This window comes from Hoplias malabaricus, chromosome 2, assembly GCF_029633855.1.
Source record: "Hoplias malabaricus isolate fHopMal1 chromosome 2, fHopMal1.hap1, whole genome shotgun sequence".
Classification (NCBI taxonomy): Eukaryota; Metazoa; Chordata; class Actinopteri; order Characiformes; family Erythrinidae; genus Hoplias; species Hoplias malabaricus.
In genome coordinates this window covers 33060300-33085711 of record NC_089801.1, presented here as the reverse complement: position 1 = coordinate 33085711, position 25412 = coordinate 33060300, and the positions used below count along the sequence as shown (strand labels likewise).

Here is a 25412-nt window from a genome sequence, read left to right as displayed (position 1 = left end):
CTCGATTCATTCATTTATTATTCATCATATCAGACTTCCACCATTACAACACAAGCCAAACTGCTTTCAGATCTACTTCAGGTTCCCATAAGATCAGCTTCCTACCACGTTTAACCACTGAGACCCAAGAGAAGGTGGAAAAGGACCAGAAATGAGTGTTTAATCTGAACATATAGTAATAAACAAGCATTTGAATGGAGGAGTGCTTTGAAGGATTAGGTTTTTAAGAGGACTGGACTGAAGAATGGCTAAAGTGGGAGGAGCCATGAAGATTTATCTTTGTTTATGACAACAAAATGTTTTGAAATACAGCCCTGTGCAAAAGTCAGAGACAAACCTTTGATTAATTGAATTTCTCATTAAGCTGTCCTTTTTCGTTGCCATGTGTCATTTCTTCAGAAAGATTTTCTTCAGCATTAAAAAAAAAAAAAGAAATATGACAGATGAGGTATATTTGATTGGAAGTGGAATAAAAATGAATTTTGTGCAGTGCTATAAAATCTAGACTTTGAGATACTCCTGAAAGGAAGATCAGTGCGGTTATAATGAAAAAAGCCTTTGTCCTATTGATCTTGCTTTTAAATAGCTCTTGTAAAGGAATGCTGTTGTGGTGAGACGCACAGAATTTGAATTTAGTGGATATCCTTTTTATTAATGTTCATCCATCTGTTCCTGCTTTGCAAAGATGAAAAGGGGAATTAAAATGTCACCACTGATCCCAAACAAAGGATTATTTTCATTCAGGTTTTGCTGCAACTGTGGTACCTTATTGTTATATTTATAATGTTTTTTTCCCCCAGTCACTTAGAGCCATTTGGCAGCATTTGTTTTTGTACTGGATGTTTTGTGTCTTATATAAATTCAAAAATTTGAAAATCAAAAATGTATATATGTAACAAAGTACAGTACAAATGTACCACAAGCACACACACGGGTATATTATGTAAATGAAACAAGTTTAAGGAATGATAATAAATGTGTTTATATGTTTCTGCCAAACAAATACTGTTAATGATACTGTTGGAAGAAAACAATTACTGTTTAATGGAGGTCAGTGCAAAAACTTTTATTCTTAGTATTTTTGGGGGCATTCCTATTAGTCCACTCATCTCTTAATGTTAACAGAGTTTGAAGACTAGCTGGTATTTTTAAAATCATTTGATAAAAGGCAATTTAATTCCCCAAAGCAGCCCTTCCTAGCCTCCTTTTTGAAAGGAGTGGATATTTAAACCGTTTGCGGGACATATGGCGAAGTATCAGGATGAGTTTCCCCTGATCTTCTCTATTTCTCTCTCTCTCTCTCTCTCTCTGGTGATGTCATTCTAATGAATTCTGTTGATAAAATGTGAGCCGAGTCGCCCATTAAGCGGTCATAATCTGCCCCTCCCCTTGTTTGATCTGCACTTTTTTGAAGCAGTTGAGCCAGTGTTGTTGTTATTTATTTTCCCTCTTTTTTTTTTTCCTTTCCGCACCGTCTTCTTCCTGATTGGATTTTTGACGGCCCACCATCTGTTGCCTGCTGTTTGGAGACTGGCTGCTGATGGTGGCATTTGGCACACACACACACCCACTCACTTACACACACACACACACAAGCATGCTTCAACCTCCCACTTTCCCTTAAGTGTTACCCCTCTTGGGCAGTGAGATTATGGAGTGCGAGTGATCAGCGGGTGTGGGTGTGCGGTGAGTAGGCTCAATCAAAATATCACAGTTAGGGCTTCTACAGCAAAAAAAATAATGGTTGCGACCAGGCCCTTCAGGAGAGCAAAAATAATGGTTGTTTTTATCTTCTGCATGCAGGAGCTTCTAGAACGTTCTGTCATGAAACTGGGCTGTGGGTTGCAGAGAGCGAAAGCATGTTTTGCGGAGGATGCTTGTTAAAAATGAGGTGACAGAAAAAAAGTAAAAAAAAACAACTTCCATATTAAAACTCTGGCTGGACACACATAGACAATGCCTGAACAAAAATGAAAATACAAACATTTTAAAACTGAGAAAAGGAACACTATCTCATATAGATTATATGTTTTGTATTTCCAAGTAACACACAGTGATCTGCGAAATAAAACAAACAAAACATAAAACAAAGGAAATAATTAGAGAGTATGCTTCCAATTGCTATATAAATGGGTTATTTTATTGTGGCCAAAAAATCTTAGAGGTGCCATTTTTAATATCAGTCTAGGTGTGGGCGATATGGCCCTAAAGTAATATCACAATATTTTATGGTATTTTCACGATAACGATATCCTTGGCGATATGACGAAACAATGAAAAATATTTTTATTAATTTCAAGATCACACATTTGCAACAAAAAATAAATGTTTTATGAATTATATTAAATATATGTAATATATATATATATTAAAAATATTAAATGTTTTTATATATTAAAAAGTTATTTTACTACAAATGTAATTTCAATCATTGAAAGCCACTTTCCACCGTACTTCACTGTGCCTAAATGACTCATGTAAAAAACGTATGCCATATTATGGCTCATTGCATCACGTTGTTATGTAAACATGTTAGAATATCACAATATTGACTTTTTAAAGAATATTTATATTATATTTTAAGAATGATGACTATTTTGATTATATTAATGGTGATATTATTGCGAACAATACGATATGGCACAGCCATAATGTCACTGACATTTCACCTCATATATAGGTACAGTAGAGCAATTGCTGTTAAAAACGAGACTAACATGAATTGCCTTCTGTTACTGGTGTACACTCATTGACCACAGGGCTTTGGTCAGTCTGTATTTTGGGATGTTTCAAGCTACTGTGGGTGTGATGCTACTCTGACCTTCAGCAGCTGCCAACCACAGACCGTGATATTGTGTTTCCCCTGACTGGCTGCCTTTAATACCCCCATTTTTCCCTTTTTGTCAGCGTCTACCCACGCAGCTATAAAGTCTCCCATTCTCTTTTATGGAGCGTTTCGCTCGGGACGCTTGCTATAATGGACTCATTTTCTTTATTATTGTTTGTCTGTCCTGCTGGCTGTGTTTCCTGGAATGCTTTAAGTGGAGTGAGTCAGGGCTTTTTTTTTTTTATAATTTCTTTTTTATTACACACTCTCTGTTTGAATTGGTAAAATATTCGATATAACACAGGAGACGATTATTCTTTCACTAATGTAACAAAACTCAACTCGTGGCGTGTTTTATTTGTGTTGCCAGCGTGAAGGGTTCAGTACCTTTAGGCTATGTGATGATTATATTGGCGTCACTCAATCTGCTCTCTCTCTCTTCCTCTCTCTGTCTTAAAGAGGCACTCTGGGCTCCTTGCGGCTGCAGCTGCGGCTTCGTGATGAGACGGTCCTGCCATCCAGCTATTACCAGCCGCTTACCGAGCTACTCAGCCAGTCTGTCGGGACTCACCTCAATGTGAGTCTGATTCACAAACATATATCACCTCTTACACAGTAGTCCAAATTCTTATTTTAGATCGAACAGCTTTAATTCTAATTTTAGCAGTGAATATATTTTTATTCCTCCAGGTGATGATTGTGGGTGTTCAGAGCTGATTTACCGTTTCAAATAGAAAGCATTTTAACTGGCTGTGGTTGAGTCAGAGCTTGTTTTGATTTTGGCTGGGGAATTTGTTGGGATTTTTTTTTCTGTTCATAATTATTATTATAGCATGCACAAAACAAACACAACACCTCAGGCTTCTTATTGATTCTAAATAAGTAAAAATAGTATTTTATTTAAAATATAATTATATAATATAATATGAAATATAATATTTTTAAATAATTGTCTTAATTTTAAATACAATATTTCTAGCTTTCAGTGCATTTCTTTTATTTCTTTTTTAGCCTTGTTGATTGAGTGCTCTAAATATATTTGCAAAGAAGCTCATGTGATATTTCTCACTGTTTTCCACAAATGTAACATATGACAACCATGTACTTTCTAGGGCAACTGGCCTGATCTTATCATGCTAATTGACGAGACAACAACCTCAGAAAACAGACAGGAAGTAGCCAACAATCTGGTCAAAATCTTTTTGGGTCAAGGGCTAATTAAGGAGTTCTTGGATGTGCTGTTCAAACTGGAACTGGAGAAGACAAGTATGCACACAAACAAGCATTATTTAGCAACACTCTACTTCCTAAAATTAAGATTTACTGATTTACTTGGACTGTTATGAAGACAAAGCAAATTACTCATCTCCTGTTTTGTTTCCATGTGATCCTCAGCTGAACCCAACACTTTATTTAGAAGCAACTCTTTAGCTTCCAAATCCATGGAGTCATTTCTAAAGGTAACATTGCACTACAGTTGGTACTAGGTGTTAAAGAATAATACAATGACACTTTTGTCTTTTTACACACTCAAAGCTTATCCATTGTACAGGATCTTGTTTATCTTGTAGCTGACATTTTTCCTTCTTAAACGGTAAACGAAACCCACCATGTTCTTCTGTGCTGGTAGGTGGCTGGAATGCAGTATTTACACAGACTTCTGGGTCCCATCATCAATCGCATATTTGAGGAGAAAAAGTATGTGGAATTGGATCCTAACAAGGTGGAGCTGAAAGAAGCAGGGTAAGATAAAGAATGAAGCAATAAAACACTATATTTAAGGAGCTAAAAATAATATTGATTAATACAGCTATGTAATAGGATCTGACAAACATTCCTGCTTCTTTAGTGTACCATTTAGACAGTTAGAATATATTGAATTGTGTGTGTGTGTATATATATATATATATATATATGAATATATATATATATATTATAACTGTATTCACAGATGCTTATTTCATGTAATTTATGGTAATAGTCTGGAAATTGTGCTAATTATGCTGATGTAAAAACTGGCATAAATTGACATAAAACAGACCTCACCAGATCTTCACTAGGCAAAGCACCAGTAAAACAAACACATCTGCCTTTTCCCTCTCAGCCCTTGCTAGTGTTTCTGAAAGGCCCCTTCAATAGCTTAAGAACTAATTCCATGTCAAGAGCCACACCACGGCACACTTCAGATTGATTGGAGCTACACATGGACTCTGTGGTGTGTTTGATTAATCTGTATGCAGGGCAGGCCTAGTTGGTTGTCTGTATACCAAAGGCTGGGGATTCATTTCAACAATGATATAAGAGCAATCAAATTTCTTCTCTAGTATTTCTCTGTTACAAGTCATTATATTGACATCTAGTGGCCTGGATGAGTAAGACATGCTATTCTACACCTATATAAAATATGGCAGCTTTCATGCGGGGGACATGCTCTGTGGACCATGTATATGTCCATCCAGGGCTTCCATAATAATTAAATTTTTCATCTTGTAAGTTATAAACATAATAAAAAAATAATTTTGCACTTAAAAATAGTGACTTAATTTGGCTACTTCTGTTAAAACAAAAAAAATATTTGTGTCTGTAGTTGCACAGGGCTGCATCGTCTGCACACAGAAGCAGATGTGATTCAGCAGAGCTCCAGTCTTCTCCAGTCATATCTCTCAGAGCTCCTCACCGCTCTTCTGCAGTCAGCCTCATACTGCCCCCTGCTGCTGTGTCAGGCTTTTCAGCAGCTCTACCATCGAGTACAAACACGTTTCCCAGACCCAGAGTACAGGGTAGGAACCATTTGGGAACATAATAACAGATGTGCTTGTTTAGGATAAGTTATGATTTTATGCATATGGATCAATCAGGATATTTCTGATTCTCTTAAAGTGGTTATTCCCATAAAGTGTTTTACATCAGAGACACAACCCTAACTTATTTGCAATATGTTAAATTGTGTTTGACCATTTGTATTTGTCCATATATTATAAAATTTTATGTATTTGATTGTGAATGGTTTTGTTCTGATGTTTTAGATATTTGAGATGGCCTGTAATTCACTAAATTAAATATATATTAAATGTTTCAGATTTTTAAAGATTTTAATTGCTAAAGACTCTCCTGGCTCTCGTTTCTTGTTTCCGGCCTCACAGAAAGTGAAGTTCATCGCTGTGACCAGTTTCCTCTGTCTACGCTTTATCTCTCCTGCCATCATGTCTCCCAAGCTCTTCCATTTGCGAGAGAAACATGCAGACGCACGAACCAGCCGAACTCTGCTGCTGCTGGCTAAGGTACACACCGATATTCTATACTGTGCTCCATTACACTGTAATACACAACTGTACTGTCAGAGTGGTCTAGGACACTCTTTGTATTAGGTTTATTTTTTTTGACTATTTAAACTGATTCATTGTCATGAAAACATATCTTCTTTCAGTGAAAATCCATGAATTCAGTGCTCAGTTTGCCATTGACAGTGATTATTTTGCTTACCCAGATATAATTTTTTACTTATTTTCACTTTACAATAGTAAAAAAAATGTTTGGAAATCTTTTAGTAAGGGCCACATCATTGCGATCAGGAAGAGGAGGCACGGTGCACAACAGCAGCGTCACAGGCAAAGCAAGGCCAATGGCTTCGTTGGGAGAATCTAGAGAAGCCAAAGAGGGGAGGTGCCTACCGGATGACCCCTGTGAAGGGCTAGTGATGCAGTGGGTGGTTTGGGTACTCATGTAATGGGCTCAATGAGTAACCGTAGATGTTAAGGGTAACTGGTTGCTGATCGGATGATAAACAGCCTCAGCAATATTAGGGTGTAGCTGTTGGATTGGAACAATAGAAATTGTGTGGCTGGCAGTAGGAAGAGAGTGGGCTGTGACGCTCTAATGGATTTTGTGTATGATTATAATAATAGTAATGTCCTGCCTTGCCTTGTCTCTTTTATGTGGTTTTATTTTCATTCTGTTACTCCACCCTTGCCCTGCCTGTTTCATGTTTTGCACCACATCAAAGACTTTATAAATAAAATAAACTTCCAGTTATATCCTGCTTCCATGCCTGCATCACTGATACAGGGAAACAAGCTGCATATTTGTTTTTAGGTTGTAACTGCACTGATTGCATACAATCCTTATAAAAACATTCCATATATACTGCAATATATTTGAAAGATTCTCTACTGTCTGCCCCCAGGCTGTACAGACTATTGGTAATATGGACACTCTGGTCTGTTGCTCTAAGGAGCCATGGATGGTACCTCTGCAGCCCGCCATTCAACAGGGCATCTCCCAGCTCAAAGATTTCATCACTCGGCTGGTCAGCTGCCACGACTCGGAAGGTGAGCTGCACTAAATGAGTAATTACACTGAAAAAATTGAATCGGCCTCACTGTGGGACTGCAGGCTCATTCCAGCATGTCACATTTGATCAAGCTACAGATGTGTCACTTCTCAACCATAGTGCACTCTACCCAGGTTTCTTCTGCTAGTTCAAACATCCATTTCACGGTTTTAAGGTTTATTCCCTAAAATCAGTGTAAGATTAATTCCTCAATCAATCACTGCTGATAACATATTATATAAACACACAAACACATAAAAACACCACTGTTCTTTGCTGATTTGTTCACTTAAAACAGACTTAATATGACATTATTTAGTTGTTTTTTCATGTATTTTCTATTATTCATGTATATTCTATGTGTTTTACTTTTTGATAAACTTTATAAAATATATTTTTTTGTATTAAAATATTTTAAAGTCAGCAATTAAACAATATTGTAATTCAGAATGTACAGAGAATAAAGTATACTCTAAATGGTCAGAATATATAATATTACATTCATGGTGTTCCTCCAGACCTTGGTCTTCAAACTCGAATGAATCTCCAGTGTGGCACCATGGAGAAAGAAGGCTTCCTCTTCCTCCATAAAACCAAAGACAAGTGCATCCCCATGACCTCCCCCTTTAAGAAGTACTATGTATCTCTCAGCAAAGACACTCTGTCTTACTCACGAACGCAGCATTCCAAGGTGAGAGCCACCAGCCTAGACCATTTATCAGCCTTTCTGATGACAAACTTTCATCCATCTTCTCTGAGCCTAGTAAAAATGACAGATGAACGTGTCTTCTCTAATGACGTCCATGACTGGTTTGTGTAATGCAGAAGAGCTCGTTCATCTCCCTGCCGAAGATCCGGGCGGTGGAGAAGGTGGAGGAGAAGTGTTTTGGTAGTGCCAACGTCATGCAGATCATCTCTAGTGAGGATTCTGGCCTGCAGGAGACACTGTACCTGGACTGTAAGGTACATGATGACCAGAGTAGAAATCATCTCAAGCCTACTTAAACTCTGTAATAGACCAAGCCTAAAAGTCACTAGGACTGAATTTGGTTAAAGAGGCCTAGAGAAACACGGTTGTTGTGGGTCAAACCCCAAACAGAAGCATGAAGAGAGACCAGAAATACATTGAGAGATTGCAAAAAGAAAAAGGGAGAACCATTTGTATTTGTCTTCTCTCTTTTACATTTCAGCTTCTTTACAGAGCAACATCTGCCGTCTGTTAGCTTTGCCTCTTTTCTCTGTGCTTCCATGGGTTGTCGTGATTTAATCATGGCTACATCCAGTGACTGCAAGTTCATGTTTGTTTTCCAGTCATACCCCTAGGACACACTGATGTCATGGCTTGGGCCTTAACCTAAACACAGACAAATCTTTCAGAGATTACTTTGAGAAGAGACATTTTTCATTTTCACTGTCCGTAATTCCACTGGCATTGCTCTTTACTATTGGGGTCTTTACAGCTTCTGTATTTTTGTCAGATGTTCTTGTGATTTGATTTTCTTGGTCACTGTAGAAGAAATAAAGTAAATAGTGTAAACTGTGTGCTAGTTAATGTGCATGTAGATGTGCTCTCTCTGTGCTGTAAGAAACAGAACTAAGGTTTCAAAAACCAAGGATCAAAATTGACTCCCATTCACACATTCTCTTTCTCTTTGTCACTATTTCTTTCTATTGTTGTAGAGTGTAAATGAACTGAATCAGTGGCTCTCTGCCTTACGAAAAGCGTGCAGTCACAACACCAACACAATGAGCAGCTATCACCCAGGCATCTACAAAGCAGACAGATGGAGCTGCTGCCACCAGAAGGAGAAAACTGGTACTACTTCTTGTTTAACTTGTGATTTTGTCTGAGATTTAAATGGAAACTCCATCTTAACATGAAGACAATAGCTGAAATTCCTACTGCCAGATTCCTTATGCAGATGTGTTATGTATTTGCATGCTTTCTAAATTGTTCTCTATATGTAGATCCTGGCTGTGATAAGACCAGACATGGTGTCACCCTGCAAGAATGGTATGATCCGCTGGACCCAGACCTGGAAGCTCAACTTATTTATCGACACCTCAGTAGCGTCCAGTATGCCATGAGGTACTGTCGGTTCTAGATGATTAATGTTGGTTTTAATTTGGGGAACATTTTTGAGAGGTTTACTGACTTATTTAAAACTATTGCAAATGAGACCATTAATAGTAGTTGTAATAAACTAGGAATAAGGCCTGTATATTGTCCCAAAACTCAGCAGACTCTTCTAACTACGTAGTTTGCATGCTAGTTTTGTAATAGTAATAATAATTTTGTAACATCAAGATGTTAGTACAAGCAAAAGCGGAAATACATGAATGTATTCTGTGGGACCCTTGGGAACCTGTAGTTTACATTAGCAAACATGCCTTACTCTAATTTTGATGCCTTCTAGGGACAAATATTATGAATTTGTAAAGCAGGAAGGCACTGAGGAAGCAGACTCAGACAAAGGTAATGTGAAAAATATTTTAGATTTTTACATTTAATTGTAATTTAAATATAATCCAGAACGTAATCTATTTCACTTCATGATTTTTTTCTTTTCTATGTTTTTCTAGATAATAAGAAGGTGGACGGGGTAACAAGACTCTTCAGGATCCTCCAAGACCTGCATGATTCCCACGCAGCGGTGGAAGAGAAGGAACGCCCCAAGAATAAGAACGTTTTCCTGGAGTTACAGACGTAAAAAAGGGGAGCACAGTTGCAAAAGACATTCATTATTTTCAGTCATACACTGATTTCTTTCACAGGATTTAAACCAGCTGTTGAGATTGAAATGTTTGAGACGCTATAGGGTTGTTATTTGAGGTGGTGGTAGGTTGAGTTTTCATGTTCCGAGGGCTATTACCAAAAGCTCTTTCATTGAGGACAGACCTAATGTATATTTCTTCCATCATTGTACATGTAATAACCATATCCGCTACGCAGTAAAACATGAAGACTTTTAAGAGATGCAGGTGAGGTGGTTTGCCATTTCTGAATCATGTATTTTTATAGGAATGACTAGCTGAATATTCTTGTTAACAGGCACTTTATCAATCTTCCATTTAATGCCTTTAGTTCCATTTTCCACCATTCGTGACTGGTTGTGCCATAATTCACTGCATTATGTAATCATACATGCATATAAGCTTTTACTTTGTGAAGAAGCATAGATTACATTTGGTGTGTCTGGAGGTTTACAGTGCAAATGACCATTTTTAAGATATTTTTATTAGAAGCAATTGAAAGCACTTGGACTCTCTCTTTAGCATTTTTATGTGTTTTGCTGTTTTGTTGTTTATTTATGTCTGGTTCAGACAGTGTTCATGTCCCAATATTTAATGATTCCTAGAAACATAAGCCTGAGAGGAGAAAATGGCTCAAACCTCTTTTGTGAGGTGTGTGACATTTGCAGCTGTGTGTAGTTGGGCACTGACCGTGTTTTATGGTGTATTGTGTACCACAGTACAGTATAGTATGATATGAGTAAGTGTTTCCCAAAATTATTTACACATTGGTGCCACACTGTTATGATTAAACTCATTGTGTTAAGAAATCAATGTCAGACAAAGTGCCATTCCAGCATTTTTGATGCCCCATAAAACAGACCGTTTCACTGTAACATATATATATATATATAACATAAATAGACAGAAAGAAAAATCCTCTTTTATACTGATTTCCACTTATCAGCATAAAAAAATATTTTTTCCTCATTAAGAGCATTGTTAGCTAATATTTAAAAAAATATTTACAAATACATTCATACATACTGAATTCATTATTTAGAGCTTTAGAGTACATTCAGACCGAGTCCTTTGTGAATGCTCTCAATTGAATGTGAATGCATTTCCTCTGAACTCTATAGCACAAGTAGCTGTGCTGTATTATCAGCATTGCCACTGATGTCCCTCTTGAGATCCCCACATCTGCGCTCAGTATCGATACATTAATGAATTATTAAAATCTCCAACCAGGTTAGGCACGTTTATAAAGTCTGTTCCTACTGTTGACTTGCCTTGTCTCGTCAAGTGTCCACTTAGTATGTAGTCTCATGTCTCTGACTGGTGTGTGTTATAAACATAGATGTACTGTACATCCTGATTGTCTTCTGTATTTTAGTTTTTGTCCTTACATGAATGTAAGTAGTGGGCAAATGACCTTTGGGCTGTAGGTCCATTTTGTCCACTAGATGGCTCTGCAGTTTTTCTGTTAAAACGCTGTTAAAAGTGCAGATTGTTATGGTTTATTATAAAGTTAATTTGCTACAGTGCTTTTGGGAGGTAATGGTTAGACACTACAGTGTATCCAAATGTTTGTTGACACACCTAAGAAAGAGTGTGAATTTGGAATCAGAAAGAATTAATTACTCTGCTTTACTGTGCATTAATTATGGACATAGGCATTCAGCTGTGCATATCAATAGAGCAGCATGAAATGAAAAGGGACACTTAGGAGCAGCCACACTAGCTTAAATCTGTTATGCCCAATGCCATGTGTCAGCTAAAAGGGTGTAACACATTGTGCTATGAAACAGTGCCACCGTGTTTTCGGGAATGGTACAGCACCATCTAAGAAAATTAGGATATGCTGAGCATGCTGTGTCTACAGAAATGGGAGACAAACTATCCATTAATACACCTCATTTCAGAAGAATTGCTGGATAAGCAGTTGTCATCAAACCTTTGGCCAGATAGTTTGTTATAAGGTGTTTTGTTAGGATGTTTTTGGGACTGGAAGGTATACAAAGGTATACTCTGTAGGTTGGAAATGTGTGGCTGTGTGCATCATTACTCTTAATGGTTTTATGTGATTTTTGGAGGAGCTGGTTGCTCTCTAAATCCTTAATTGAATAGCCTTATTGGATTATAGTAATGATTTCCTGGTCCTTTTTTGCTTGAGGCTGTTCCTTAAATCAGGGCCAATATAGTCTGTTTGTACATTTTGGACCATGAATGTCCAAGGTTGAGCATGTTTTCCATTTCTCTGAATGTTATGCTTGCTTTTGGGGCTGTTACATGAAGTGGATAGATTTAATACAAACAATTTCTCAGACTACAGCTGAAAGTCAGTAGTTGTTTTATTACCTGTAATAGTTGAACTGGGCATTAAATGCACACCTGAGTCCGAATCGCTCTTTTTCTGCTCTGTGTCTTTTTTTCCCCCTTGTCTTGATACACTGTACAGTATGTCCAACTGTTTGCACCAACCTTACAAAATTTGTGATTTCCTCTACTTCAAATTGCATCCATTGCTGACACAAGCCCACAGCTTTGTTCCCTGGAGTGACAGAGCTCAATCTAATAACTTTGAGATAAACACAACCAATTCCTCACAGCAATGTTCAAAAATCTGCTGTAAAGGCTTTCCAAAAGAGACAAGGCTGTTGCATTTTTTTCTTTTAATTAAATGATCATTAAGAAAATGCTAAAAAGAAACAAACAGATAATTCTGTAACACTATTGTGTAACACAAAGCATGATATCATGAATTCTTATATCGACATATCCCTAAGCCATTGGTTCACAGTAAGAGAAAACCAGATTAAAACATGTTTTTTCAGTTTAGTTATAGCTGTCAGAAATAAAATGTAGTCTGAATTTATTATGAGCATTTCCTGCCATCTTCTTTCCTTAAAGAAGCTGTTTAAATGAATCATTGTGTTTACAGGCTGAAGAAGGAATGTGTTTCCTGTTTATGCCTCGTTTCTCCTGTGAAATTTGAGCAGTCCATATGTTCCACTCATTCTATCCCCCTCTTTCCCTAACACTCCTAATGCTCTGGGGAAGACTGGTCAAAATCACTGTACGCACAACAGGGTCAATGAAAGATGCAGGTCCAATATTTATGTTTTAATCTACCAGTGAAACTCCCTTTATTTGTTGTGACTGTTTCCCAAACCTTTTAAAACCATCCTTTTGTTACTGTGGCTTTAATTCACATATCTGCTCTGATTGCCTGTCCAAAGTGTATATTCAAAAATGGTCCAAGCTGAATCACTCTGTATAACATCAACAAGAATGACTGAGTTAAACAGGACAAAGTAAATTAATGAATTATTTGATTTTGTAGAAAAAAGTAATTTTTAAAAGAATTCTCCCAAAAAAGTACCACCCCTACTTTGCACTCCTAAAACCACTCCCCTAAAAGGCAGGAGCAACTAATTTATCATTGAAATGTGAAGTCTATGTAGCAGCCTGCTCAAGGGCTGAATTCCAAATATTCCCAGCACCATGTAGTGTACAATATGATCATGATGTTTTCTGCACTCAAAAAGTGCATTGAATGTCAGATAATAAATTCATATTTACTGGGCTTTAAGCTTCATGTCTCCTTGTTAAATATTTAGTGTGCAGAGTGTAGTAGTACTAGTAGTATTGTTATAACCTGTGAACTGCCCTATGTATGTTAAGTGCACTATGTATGAGGTTCTATTTGTGATAGAGCATATTCAGTGCTAGCCAAGAAAATACCAATTAAATTATTTTCACTTCTTCATACATTTTGTGATGTCTAAACAAATTGTGATAGAGAGAGTGAGCAAACTGCAAGGAGTGCGATGCCCAAGGTGTCATGTTCAAACATTATCCACCCGTCCTATTTCAAATGGAACACCCCACAAGTTGGAATTACTTCTCTGAAGGCGGCAATGCCTCACCAACCCCAAATTCAGACTCCAAGATGGTTGCCCACTATAAGCTATAGTATTATACAGTTTATTACTCATTCATTCATTCATTATCTGTAACCGTTTATCCAATTCAGGGTCGCGGTGGGTCCAGAGCCTACCTGGAATCATTGGGCGCAAGGCGGGAATACACCCTGGAGGGGGCGCCAGTCCTTCACAGGGCAACTCACATTCACACCTAAGGACACTTTAGAGTCGCCATTCCACCTACAACGTAATACGTAACACCTACAACATAATATGCTATCAACTGGAATCACTAACAATGCTAACCAGAAAGAAAGTAAAAGTAAAACCTAGGGCATAGTGTTTTCTGAATGTTTAACTGGAATGTGAAAAGCTCAGGTATCACGTCATTCCCAGCTCAGAAAACTGAGATGTGAGGTAAGCTAGGCAGCATTTTGCCTAATTTATTATGGACAGATCTATCAATACGCAATAAGTCCCCAACTTTATCTCCACCCACTACTGTGCTGCTTGTCTTACCTCTTTAAGCCCCTCCCCACAAATTGACGGGATTGGTTCTTTAGGTTTATGATGTAAGAAATCCTTAATCTGCATGTTTGAAACACTCTTTGGGAAACAAGTTTCAAAGCATAAATGATCAGCCATATAGTTTCTTATTTCGCCCATGATACACTTACTCACATAAAGCACTTTTGTTTCTACATGCTAATTATTTTTAAAAAATCTCTCATAAAGACAGAACACCAATTTACTCCATATTTTAGCAATAAATGCTTCACCTACGAAAACGTGGCCTTGTCAGAGATTAGCCAAATGTTATAACGTTAACTGGTACGAATGAAACAGGAGTTTTAAGCATTTTCCTGTGATGACCTTTTAACATGTCCGCTCTTTCAAAAAAAAAATGGAACAAAACGGGCCAGAACAGCTTGGAAGATGCCGGTTTACAATACAGAAAGGTTTTTCTAAAAATGCGCCGGTGTGGCTGCGGTTAGCATCCTGCCTCACTCCCCCTGTGCTCAGCATCCATGTTTTTCGCATCCGTGTGTGTGTGTGTGTGTGTGTGTAAGTGAGAGAGAGAGAGAGTGAGTGAATGAGTGTGTGCAGGGAGTGGCAGCGACTGAGAAGCTAACCTCTGCATGCCGGCAGAGCTCTTCTAAAGGAAAGCACCAAGTTCCCTCGCCGGCGTCTCGTTAGGGATTTTAACAGAAGTCGGACTTTGTAAGGTAATGGCAGTGTTTTCCTTTATTCCAGGCTTGGTTTCGGTGTCTGACACAGGGCCAGAATTAAACACGTAGCGCCGGAGCCAATAGCCAAAACAATAGGGCCAGCTTTAGTGTGCTAAACATGAACCGGTATAATTAGACTTTACCCTCCGCTGAGAACTCACAGTACACCTATCTTATTTAACGGTCATCATTTTCAAATTCAAAAAATAACGGTTCAGGACCTTTTAACGGTTACGCTACTTGACATCATGCTGAAGCTGGCGACCTCTTTTTGATCATAAAGAGCTTTTATGTACATTACATAGCATTAAAACCCATGATATAAACCTCAGAGGCATTAATATGTGTCATTTATATTCAATAACTGCACAAACAAACAAAAAACGGGACGACTGATTCTTAAACAAGCCTCCTTATTGTTCACCTCCTCCCAATCCATTCAGCAGTTATGTGGCTCATTGTTCACACTGATTTTTTCCTTTAGATTTAGTAATAACGTTACAGTATCAGAAATACTGCACGGCTTGGACACTAAACCATATACAAAACACAATGTAACGTTAGCTGAGTGAATCTTTTTGCTATTAGCTTTCTCAGGCCCATTCAAAGAAGCCACCTCCAGAGGCTCCCCACACACTCCAGTGGAGCTATGGATTTCATCACTCACTCATTTTCCGCTTATCATCTTCCAGTTTCTCATTATTTCTTTAAAAAACTGATTAAAATTAATGTCTGTTCTGTGTAATGGCTAAAGATACGGAGACGTAAGGTAGAGCTAAAGTCTTCACGATGCTAAAGTAACAAAATATATCTGAATCTAGTTAATAAACTAAAATATTTCTTTAGTACTCCATGAATTTTCTTAGTTTATTAAAGAGACAGTATAGTTTTGGAACTTGTGCCCATGCTAAGGATTGTAAGCATGATATATGGAGGTGTCCAGGGCCTTCAAATACATGTGGGGGTTTAGACCCTTGAATGTCAAGAGTTACAGCCAGAAGTCATAATACTAGACGTAAAACACCCGTTGAATCGTGTTGCTTATCTATATACACTCATTTGGGAATCATACAAGTAGATAACTGTTTAAAAACGATCTGACATATTTCTTTTTTTTATTTGGCTAATTACACTTCATTTAATTTGCTGGTATGTAGGTGCTATATTGCTTATGTATGTATTTGTGTAATATATACATTAGAATATCAGCACTAGCACAGAACTATCATGTCGGTACATTTAGGTGTTCAAGAGGATTTAATGAATGAATATTTACCTAGACCGAGTCTGAGCTAGGTTTTGATATTGTATTTGTAATATTAGCTTATTTTGATATGTTGCACTGAAATGGGATCTTGCTTTGAGGCTAAGTTTAGATATTAATTTAGTTATTAATCTTAAAGCAGTATTCAGTACATTTTATTAAACATGTATTAGCTAGCTTGCTTTGAAAGCAAAATCTGGCCAGATATTTTGGTTATTCCTGAAAGACTTCATTGTTGTTGTTATACATTTCTAATAAATTATTTAGACCATAGTTTTAGGCCTATTCCAAGGAAGTAATAAGTTTTGCCCTTATGCCATATATGTGTCCCTCCGTCTCCTCCTCAGTCCCACAGGTAAAATGGAGTGGGAGAGCCACCATCTTGATCTCTAGTCTCTAGTGCCTCGTGGAAGATCTTCCCTATCTAGCAGACATCATGAACATGCTAAAGTCGAGTGGACTGAAGATCCCTGGCAGGGGTCCAAAGCACTCCAGCCCAGTGGGACGAACTGCCACTGGGCTGTCTTCCTCCCCTGCAGCCCAGAAAGAGAGTAAGTTAACTTTCTGTTCCATCTCTTACTGCACTTACAGACCCACAGGAACTTCTCCTGCTGTCAGCCATTATTCAGCTAATTCAACAGTGTAAAAAGTCAAGCAGTGCAGATTAGCATAATGAAAATGAACCTTTGGCACAAATTTTTTTTGGGGTTCCGTCTCCAAGAAAAGTTTGTGGTCTAAAATTTGTTGTCTAGTTATGTCCTGGAGTTACGAGCCTTCAGGACATAGTGAGCAGCTACTGCGTGGAACACGCTTGTTATTTGCATTAGCCTGTGTGTCACCCAGAGGGCCATCAGGGTTCAGCTGGACTGTGGTATGCTTGAGTGGGAAAAAAATTAGAAACACAGGAAGTGAAGTTTCACTAAGTGAAAACCAAGCAGCAGAGCTGTGTATGCAGCTGCAAAGGAGTCATAATGAATCAGTAGCCATATATGAGAGTTCTTGGCAGCCATGTATTTGTTAGCGGAGTTTTTTTATGGCCCTTTGGCACTTTCTTGCCCAGTGTGTCACACTTCACCATTGTCAGACTGCATCTGTAAAATATTATTAATTATAGACCCTCTGGCTGTTTTCAGAGAAAGTGCCCAGTTTGTGCACTAAAAAGGGCAATTTGAGTTCTTAGTGGATGAAATGGTGGGTGATTTCATGTGTTCATTAAGACATTAATGTAAAGCTGTCACTATACTTCTGATTATTGTAATGTTTCATTGTATCATTTTTTTTATTAAACAAAAAAATCTAAAAACAAGTTTGTTAAGCAGTTCATGCCTTGTGATTCAGAGTAGGCCCTGCACCCACAGCAACCCTAAACAGATTGAAGTGGTTATGGAAAGTCTTTCAAAGATTCCAGGAATACATAACTAGAAAAGGTAAACCAGGTATTATTTAAAAACTGCATATATAAAACATGTATATTCCAACCATCTATCCATTATCTGTAACCGCTTATTCAATTCAGGGTCACGATGGGTCCAGAGCATACCTGGAATCATTGGGCGCAAGGCGGGAATACACCCTGGAGGGGGCGCCAGTCCTTCACAGGGCAACACACACACTCACACATTCACTCACACACTCACACATACGGTCACTTTTGAGTCGCCAATCAACCTACCAACGTTTGTTTTTGGACTGTGGGAGGAAACCGGAGCACCCGGAGGAAACCCACGCCGACACAGGGAGAACACACCAACTCCTCACAGACAGTCACCCGGAGCTGTGTGACTGCAACACTACCTGCTGTGCCTCCATGTTGCAACCTGTATATTTTTGCTAGTAAATGAAAAGAAGTAGGTTTATCACACATAAATTAATTGTCAGCTAAATTTTCAGCACAGTGCCACACAGCTTTGGTGTCCTGGGGTTGTGGGTTCAAACCCAGCCTCCGGTCTCTGTCTGTGTCTAGTGTGGTGTGTTCTCCCCATGTCTGCGTAGGTTTCCTCCAGGTTTTACAGTATTCTCCCAGAGTCCAAACACACATGTTGGTAGGTGGATTAGCTGTTCAGCTAATTAGCGATTAGCTGATTCCCTGACGGGCGGCACGGTGGCGCAGCAGGAAGCTGTGGGTTTGATTCCCACTCTGGGTGACTGTGAGGAGTTTGGTGTGTTCTCCCCATGTCCCCGTGGGTTTCCTCTGGGTGTTCCGGTTTCCTCCCACAGCCCAAAAACACACGTTGATAGGTGGATTGGCGACTCAAAAAGTGTCTGTAGGTGTGAGTGTTTGAGTCAATGTGGGAGTGTGTGTGTTGCCCTGTGAAGGACAGGCGTCCCCTCCAGGGTGTATTCCCGCCTTGCGCTCATTGATTCCAGGTAGGCTCTGGACCCACTGCGACCCTGAACTGGATAAGCGGTTACAGATAATGATTGAATGGTTCCCTGACCAGAGTGTTCCTGCCTTGCACCCAGTTATTCCATCAGACCCACCTCGACCCTGAACTGCATGTTGCAGAAAATGAATGAATTAATACATTTTCATGATTGTGACAGGACATTCTGAAGTTGAGAAATTGTATTTTTAGTGAGCAGTTTTGAAAAATGAAGCTTAATTTATCAATTATATACACTATATTATTTCACATTAAGAGTTTACATGATTAAACCTTCTGATGTTTCAGAAAAAATAAATGTTCATGCTTTGGATCTCATGCAGTATTGATCAAGTTGGGAAAATAGATGAGAAAAATATTCAGTGGTGAGTGTGTTGTGGGGTATCATCACAAAAGATGAATTCAGAATACGACTCAAGACACAGGACAGATCTCTGATGAATATATTCTTCCGTTTTAGTTAGAGGATCACGGTACACACATTCAGGCTATGAATAATGGATGCTTTTGTAGAAGGCCTTCATATTTTTCAGCTGCATCTCAATGACTGCTGAGATTTGGTCAGGCAGTCAGAATATGTGAAATAAATCTTTTTAAAAGCATTTGTGCATGGTTTTCTGGCTCCTGACATATTGTGTCTTCAAAGGTTTTTTATAATATGTAGCATATCCAAAGTGTTTAAATATGTGCAAAGATATTTATTTAATGGCATTTCTATAATGGCATGCTTGGTTTGTTCTTTATCATATACACGGCACAAAAGTCCTAACCAATATCTTTGGTATTTCTAGTGCTTTAAAGGTTGCATTGACTCAACTCCCCTAATAATTTTCTTCATAGAGATTTAATCATAATGTACAGAAGGTGTCACAGTCTTCATCCTGGCATTCTGTCTGGGATTTAGCGGCTCTAACTCTAGTCCATTGATCTTCATTCATGAGTATCTTGTGATATACTCAGACTTTCTGAGTATACTATATGGGAGTTACAATCAAAAAGCTAACAAAGTTGTTAATACAACAGGTTTCACCTCTGAACTATTTGTCTGTTTTTAATGTTAACATACAATCAGTAACATAATAAAACATCACATGGCTAAGTAGCAGTGTATATCTCTAATGTTCAGTTTTTAAAATAATTACTTTTGGAATACACTTTGGTTTAGTTTATAATCTGATGTGTGTTTGATGCACTAATACAGACCATATAATAATTGAATTCAGGTGTTTCATTCAGTTTAATTGCCACAAGTGTATAAAATTAAGGACCTGGCCAGGCAGGTATTTTGGAAAGAATGCATCATTTAAAAGCCTCATTGAATTTGAGTGTGGTACTGTAGTAGGATGCCACCTTTGCAACAAGTCAGTTTGTGTAATTTCTTCCATCTTAGATATTCCAGATATTCAGTTTTGAGTAGCAGTGTCAGACCAAGTCGCCAAGTGCTGAAGGGCACAGTGGGTAAAAGTCGCAAACGTTCTGCTCACTCAATAACTGCAGAATTGCAAACCTGCTCTTATAGCTGCAAAGGTGCCCCCATATTCCATATTAATGTCTGAGTTTTGAATGGGAAGTGTCTCAATAATTTTGTCAATATGGTGTATGTATATCTCAGTGCCCACTGGGGTTAGGCTTCGTCCATAGCGTTTACAATAAGTTTTTCCCTGTTTGACAATGTTAGCAAAGGTCACCTGTGTCTCCATGAGAGTATAGTAGACCTCAAGCTGGTCCATCCCTGTGATATGCTGAATGCCATAAATATTTTTAAATTATTGTTAGATTTGAGTAAGGGGCTGCACAGTGGTGCTACATGTAGAGTTGCATTCACACAGCTCCAGGGCCCTGGGGTTGTGGGTTTGAGCTCCGTTCCGGGTGACTGTGGACTGAGGCGTTTGGTGTGTTCTCCCCGTGTTCGCATGGTTTACCTCCTGGTGCTCTGTTTTCCTCCCACTGTCCAAAAACACACGTTGGTTGTTGGATTGGCTGCTTTAAAGTTTCCATAGAGTGGAAAGTTTCCAGAGAGTGTGTGATTCAATGTGGGAGTGTGTGTCGCCCTGTGAAGGACTGGCACCCCCTCCAGGTTATGTTCCTGCTTTGCACCCAATGATTCCCTGTACCGTGAACTGGATAAGCGGTTACAGACAATGAATCTATGAATTATATTTATATATTCTTAACTGCTATAGCTGTTACATAATGAACACAATGCATATTTAATCTATTGCCACTTACATGTATGTAATCAACCTATGTATGTATGTAACTTACCTATAACCTCATGTCCTGACATGGTATAAAAACAAACGTGTGTTTATGTGTGTGTGTGTATGTGTGTGTATGTGTTGGGGGAAGGGGATTTAAGAGGCTGAGTTGGGGTCATTGTGCTCCCCTGTGCTGCTGAATGGTGAGATTCAGCTGGTGGGAGGAGGCAACCAAAGCACAATAGTGTTCTTCTCTTCCTCTTGCCCCCATCTCCTTCTCTCTCTCTCTCTCTCTCTCTCTTTCTCTCTCTCTCTCTCTCTCTCATGAGTGTGTAAGTGTGTGTGTGTGTATGTCTTCCCCAATCCACTGTTACCCTGGCAACTCCACCACTTGGGCAAGCAATGCAGCAAGCCTTCAGCTTTTTCCCCATTGCTGGCTCAGGACCTTCCCCATTGCTGAGCTTAGTCTAGTGGCCCACAGCCAGGGATAGACTGGACAATATAGGTCAGTCATGAACCCCAGAATCTATGGACCCACTTGAACAAATCTGAAAGCTCTTGAGAGTAATACATTTGAGGGTATGATGTGTACTATGTTGTAGCTGTCTTTCAGTGGCTACTGTTGTGAGGTTTGACTAAATTTGACAGATTTTTGGCAAAAAAATTAATTCAGATTTGCCAGACCTTGTACACAACAATTTAAATTGTATTAAAATTGTTTGTGTTGTTATTATTTATACTGGAGTTACTTCAACTGAAAGGTCTTGCTGCTAGATTAGATTTTGAAATTGATAACTTATTTTGGTGTAGTAACTAAACTATCAAAACTGGGCTCCTAATTTTCTCCCATCCTAAGTCCTACAGACTGTTCCCATCATCACATCACATATTTAGTGTATATCAAGAGAGAGTGAGAGAGGAAGGAGTGATGCAGACTCCTCCAATCATGTTCTTGCTGTTTGACAAAGAGTCAGCGTTTGATTCCTCCTGCAGCTCAAGTGACATTTGCTGTATAAGCAATTGTTATCCTCCCACAAAGATGCTGGCCGAGGCTCTCCCACTGTAGGAGTCGTGTTTCGATGACATCTGCTGCTTTAGTTCCGCCTCTCTACCTGCTGTTTTGCCCATGTCCTATACTTCTATTCATTTCTCTCAGGATGCTTGAGGTTGCACATCTGCTGCAACGCACTTTGAACTGTTGACCTCAATAACAGTGTGAATGCAGTCCAAGCCCCCGCAGAATGACCCCTCTGTCAGCTGCTGGTGAAAAGCAAACAAACTCATACATTTAGCATCCTCCCACCTCATAACCTGGAAGGGTGGATGATACGGCAAATGATTTTTATTGTGAAACAAGATATATATTGAGGTTTTTGGGCATGTTGTTATAGACAAATGCAACACTGAACCATTAAGGCTATATTGAAGGCTTTCGAAAACCAGGCAAAAATATGTGGTAAAAATTAGAGTGAGCGATGTGGCCCTAAATTAGTATCACAAAATGTCAGGGTATTTATTTGATACCAATTTTCTTTGTGATCTAACACAACACTGAAAAAATATGTTATTATTATTATCACTAATTTCAGGAACACACTATTGCAACAGTATGAATGTTAACCTTTTATTTCATTATAAATGTTCAGTACCAAAAATAAAGCCTGTAAACCTTTGGTTATTTTGTAAACAACACATGTTTTTGATTTTAGATTAAATAAATTATGTAACAAACAAATCTACCACAAAATTAAAGTGCAGGACATTTAGAGTATGTTTGCTGTTTATGTGCATACTCTAAATGTCCTGCAGTAAACAACAAAACAAAAACAGAATAGATGCTTTGCTGAGTAAGTGTGGTGTGTCTGCCTGGGTTTGAGCTCACACTGGCCACTGAGCTCTCCTCGCAACGTTTTTCACTTTCCTCATACCTCATATGCTCATCTGTGAGAAATTGGGTGACGTCTGGTACTGATGTTGGATGTTTAGATTATGTCCTTCTTGCTGATGCTAGACACTGATCATTGTGACTGACCAAGTTCGTGCAGCAGCCCCAGAGCATCGACTGAACATGTGCATCGTCAACAGATTCCGAATTCACTAATTATAAGGAATGTCTACAATCTTTTGAACATAGAGTGTATTGGTGTTAGCAGTTTATGCACTTACACTGATTATAGTGGTTTGCAGCCTCTGCATTTGACAAATATCCTCATTTAAATTCTGGCGCATGAAAACCAGGTATTTGATTACCTCATAACATTTGTAATCATGACTCTTGATTTATGTAAGTGGGGCTAGATGAAGAGCCCAGTATATTTGCTTACATCAACCACTGGGTTTATCAAGCTGGGAACATATGGGAGCAATTGGGACACAAAAGCAGTTATTATTCCCCTCCCCCTCACCCAATGAACATCCTGGCACCAACACCGCAACACACACAGACACACACATACACACATCTTCCAGGCCCAGCAGACCACATAGTAATTGGTCTATGTTTCTTCCATATCATGTTTGCATCCACTGTTACAGAATCAGATTTAATGCACAGCTGTGTGTGTCAGAGGTTGTACGGCAGAGCCACTGAGGTTGATAATCTGTATGTTACGGCAAAATCCCACTGACCCAGATTTCGAGAAATTAGGGTATTGCTCAGCCTGGCATAAAGACTGCCCTGATATAGTGCAAATGGTTCATGCCAACACTTTGATGAAGTGCAGTGAATAAGGTGCGTGAGGAATGGATTTGGCAGGCATATCTGTAGCAATACATGAAAAGAGGGGGAAAAATACTTCAGATTTTATTATTCTGGTTGTCCACACCACAAAATATTTGTGGGTGTTATGCTGTCTAGAAATGTCTTACATAAAAAACAGTTTTTTTGTGGAATGATTTAAAATGTGTTTTAAAATGTGTTTGTGACATTAGCTAAAAAAACAAAGTAGTTATTTCTAACGCTCATAGCATTTATGAGTATTGAGAATTATTAAAAAGAAAAATATAGGCAGGAAGTTGCAGCTTAAATTCACTCATAAATAGTGGTGATTATGTATTCACTTGCTCTTTATGAACATTGTTTTACAGATGTCTCGCACAAACAGACCACACCAACTCCGAGCAGCAACGCCTCAGACAAGTCCAGCTCTAAAGCCTCTGAGGTGGGCGATGAGGTGGTTGGAGACTTTGTGGTGGGCGAGCGAGTGTGGGTGAACGGCGTGAAGCCTGGCTGCATAGCCTACCTGGGAGAGACCCAGTTTGCTCCGGGCCAGTGGGCCGGCGTGGTCCTCAATGAGCTGGTGGGCAAAAATGATGGTTCAGTGGGAGGCGTGCGCTACTTTGAGTGCCAGCCGCTGCAGGGCATCTTCACCCGGCCTTCCAAACTCACTCGCCAGCCAGTGGGTGACGGAACCGACGGCCAGTCAGGCGACTCAGCCACCACACAGAACTCTCAGACACAGGCGGCCGGCTCTGGGACAACTGGTCAGCGAGTGGTGATGCCCCTGAGAGAAGGCATGCTGAACAGTGCCGTGAAGACCGGCAATGAGTCCGGCTCCAACATGTCCGACAGTGGCTCAGTCAAGAAAGGAGGAGAGAAGGACCTGAGAGTGGGTGACCGTGTGCTGGTGAGTGGGGGGTTTTATTACTAGTGAGGGATAAAGATGTGGCAGTTTATTCTCAGGAATGTTGCATTGGAAGTCAGCTTTCTACTCCAAATGTAGCTGATCAGGTTGTTTATACAGCCAAAATTAGCTTCTGTACCTTTTTGGAATAAGACTAAACTTATATCGTTTATAAATAATTTACAATATGCTTATTTATGGTTATTAATCAGGTTGTAAACACATTAAAAGTCATTAATAATCGTTTCTATAGAAACAAGTGTAACAGTGACACTGTTATTTGACAAATAGTGAACCTACATCCATCTACATTATTAAACCTCAGATGCCGGATTGTTACTTTACATTTTCTTCTCATTAAACTTCATTAAACTTGTCAGCTTCAGCACATATTTGTTAGTAAGTTAACCGTTTAACGACCAAGTTACCACTTAACATATTATTTGTTTTATTCATAGAAATTACTAAATTCACATTCTCAAGTCCGATCTTATATTCATATTATATATGAAGACTATATATTATAGTCTTATATCTTATATAACCTCAACATTTTCAGTAAGTTCTCTGACATTTTCAGTGTTAGGCACAGAGGTGATCATTCTTGCCCTTTCTCTCTGATTATTAATTACCATTCATTTGTTCAAAACCCATAATTAACCATGTAATTAACAGACTTTTAAACCACTGACCATTAGAGAAATATGACTGAGAGGCCTCTAGGCCAATATCTGTCTCTAAATGTGAGTTCAGACTTGTTAGGTTTTGATTAAAACTAATCCTTTTGAAATTGCTCTGTTAGTGTAGTTCGTTAGAGTAAGTGTGAACGCTTCCTTGACCTCCGGTGCGCACCAAACAAGCCTGAGTGGGTGGGGCTCGGTCCGTTTCTAAATAA

The 25412-nt window shown here is 38.8% G+C and overlaps 2 protein-coding genes across 4 annotated transcripts in view; both read left to right on the top strand.

Annotated features, from left to right (window-relative positions):
• The window catches only part of rasa4 (RAS p21 protein activator 4), a 31635-nt gene extending 18004 nt beyond the window's left edge, over positions 1 to 13631 (top strand). For both annotated transcript variants that reach the window (XM_066658635.1, XM_066658634.1), the window contains 13 exons: positions 3287 to 3404; positions 3940 to 4093; positions 4223 to 4287; positions 4458 to 4570; positions 5415 to 5607; positions 5971 to 6108; positions 7011 to 7155; positions 7676 to 7848; positions 7983 to 8120; positions 8838 to 8973; positions 9126 to 9246; positions 9575 to 9633; positions 9741 to 13631. In XM_066658635.1, coding sequence (XP_066514732.1) covers positions 3287 to 3404; positions 3940 to 4093; positions 4223 to 4287; positions 4458 to 4570; positions 5415 to 5607; positions 5971 to 6108; positions 7011 to 7155; positions 7676 to 7848; positions 7983 to 8120; positions 8838 to 8973; positions 9126 to 9246; positions 9575 to 9633; positions 9741 to 9868 — 1681 coding nt within the window. In that variant the 3' untranslated portion in view covers positions 9869 to 13631. The remainder of the gene's footprint in view (positions 1 to 3286; positions 3405 to 3939; positions 4094 to 4222; positions 4288 to 4457; positions 4571 to 5414; positions 5608 to 5970; positions 6109 to 7010; positions 7156 to 7675; positions 7849 to 7982; positions 8121 to 8837; positions 8974 to 9125; positions 9247 to 9574; positions 9634 to 9740) is intronic.
• A 1279-nt stretch (positions 13632 to 14910) lies between these two features.
• The window catches only part of clip2 (CAP-GLY domain containing linker protein 2), a 36518-nt gene continuing 26016 nt past the window's right edge, over positions 14911 to 25412 (top strand). For both annotated transcript variants that reach the window (XM_066658632.1, XM_066658631.1), the window contains exons 1-3: positions 14911 to 15045; positions 16660 to 16863; positions 23982 to 24520. In XM_066658632.1, the coding sequence (XP_066514729.1) occupies positions 16749 to 16863; positions 23982 to 24520 (654 nt within the window). In that variant the 5' untranslated portion in view covers positions 14911 to 15045; positions 16660 to 16748. The remainder of the gene's footprint in view (positions 15046 to 16659; positions 16864 to 23981; positions 24521 to 25412) is intronic.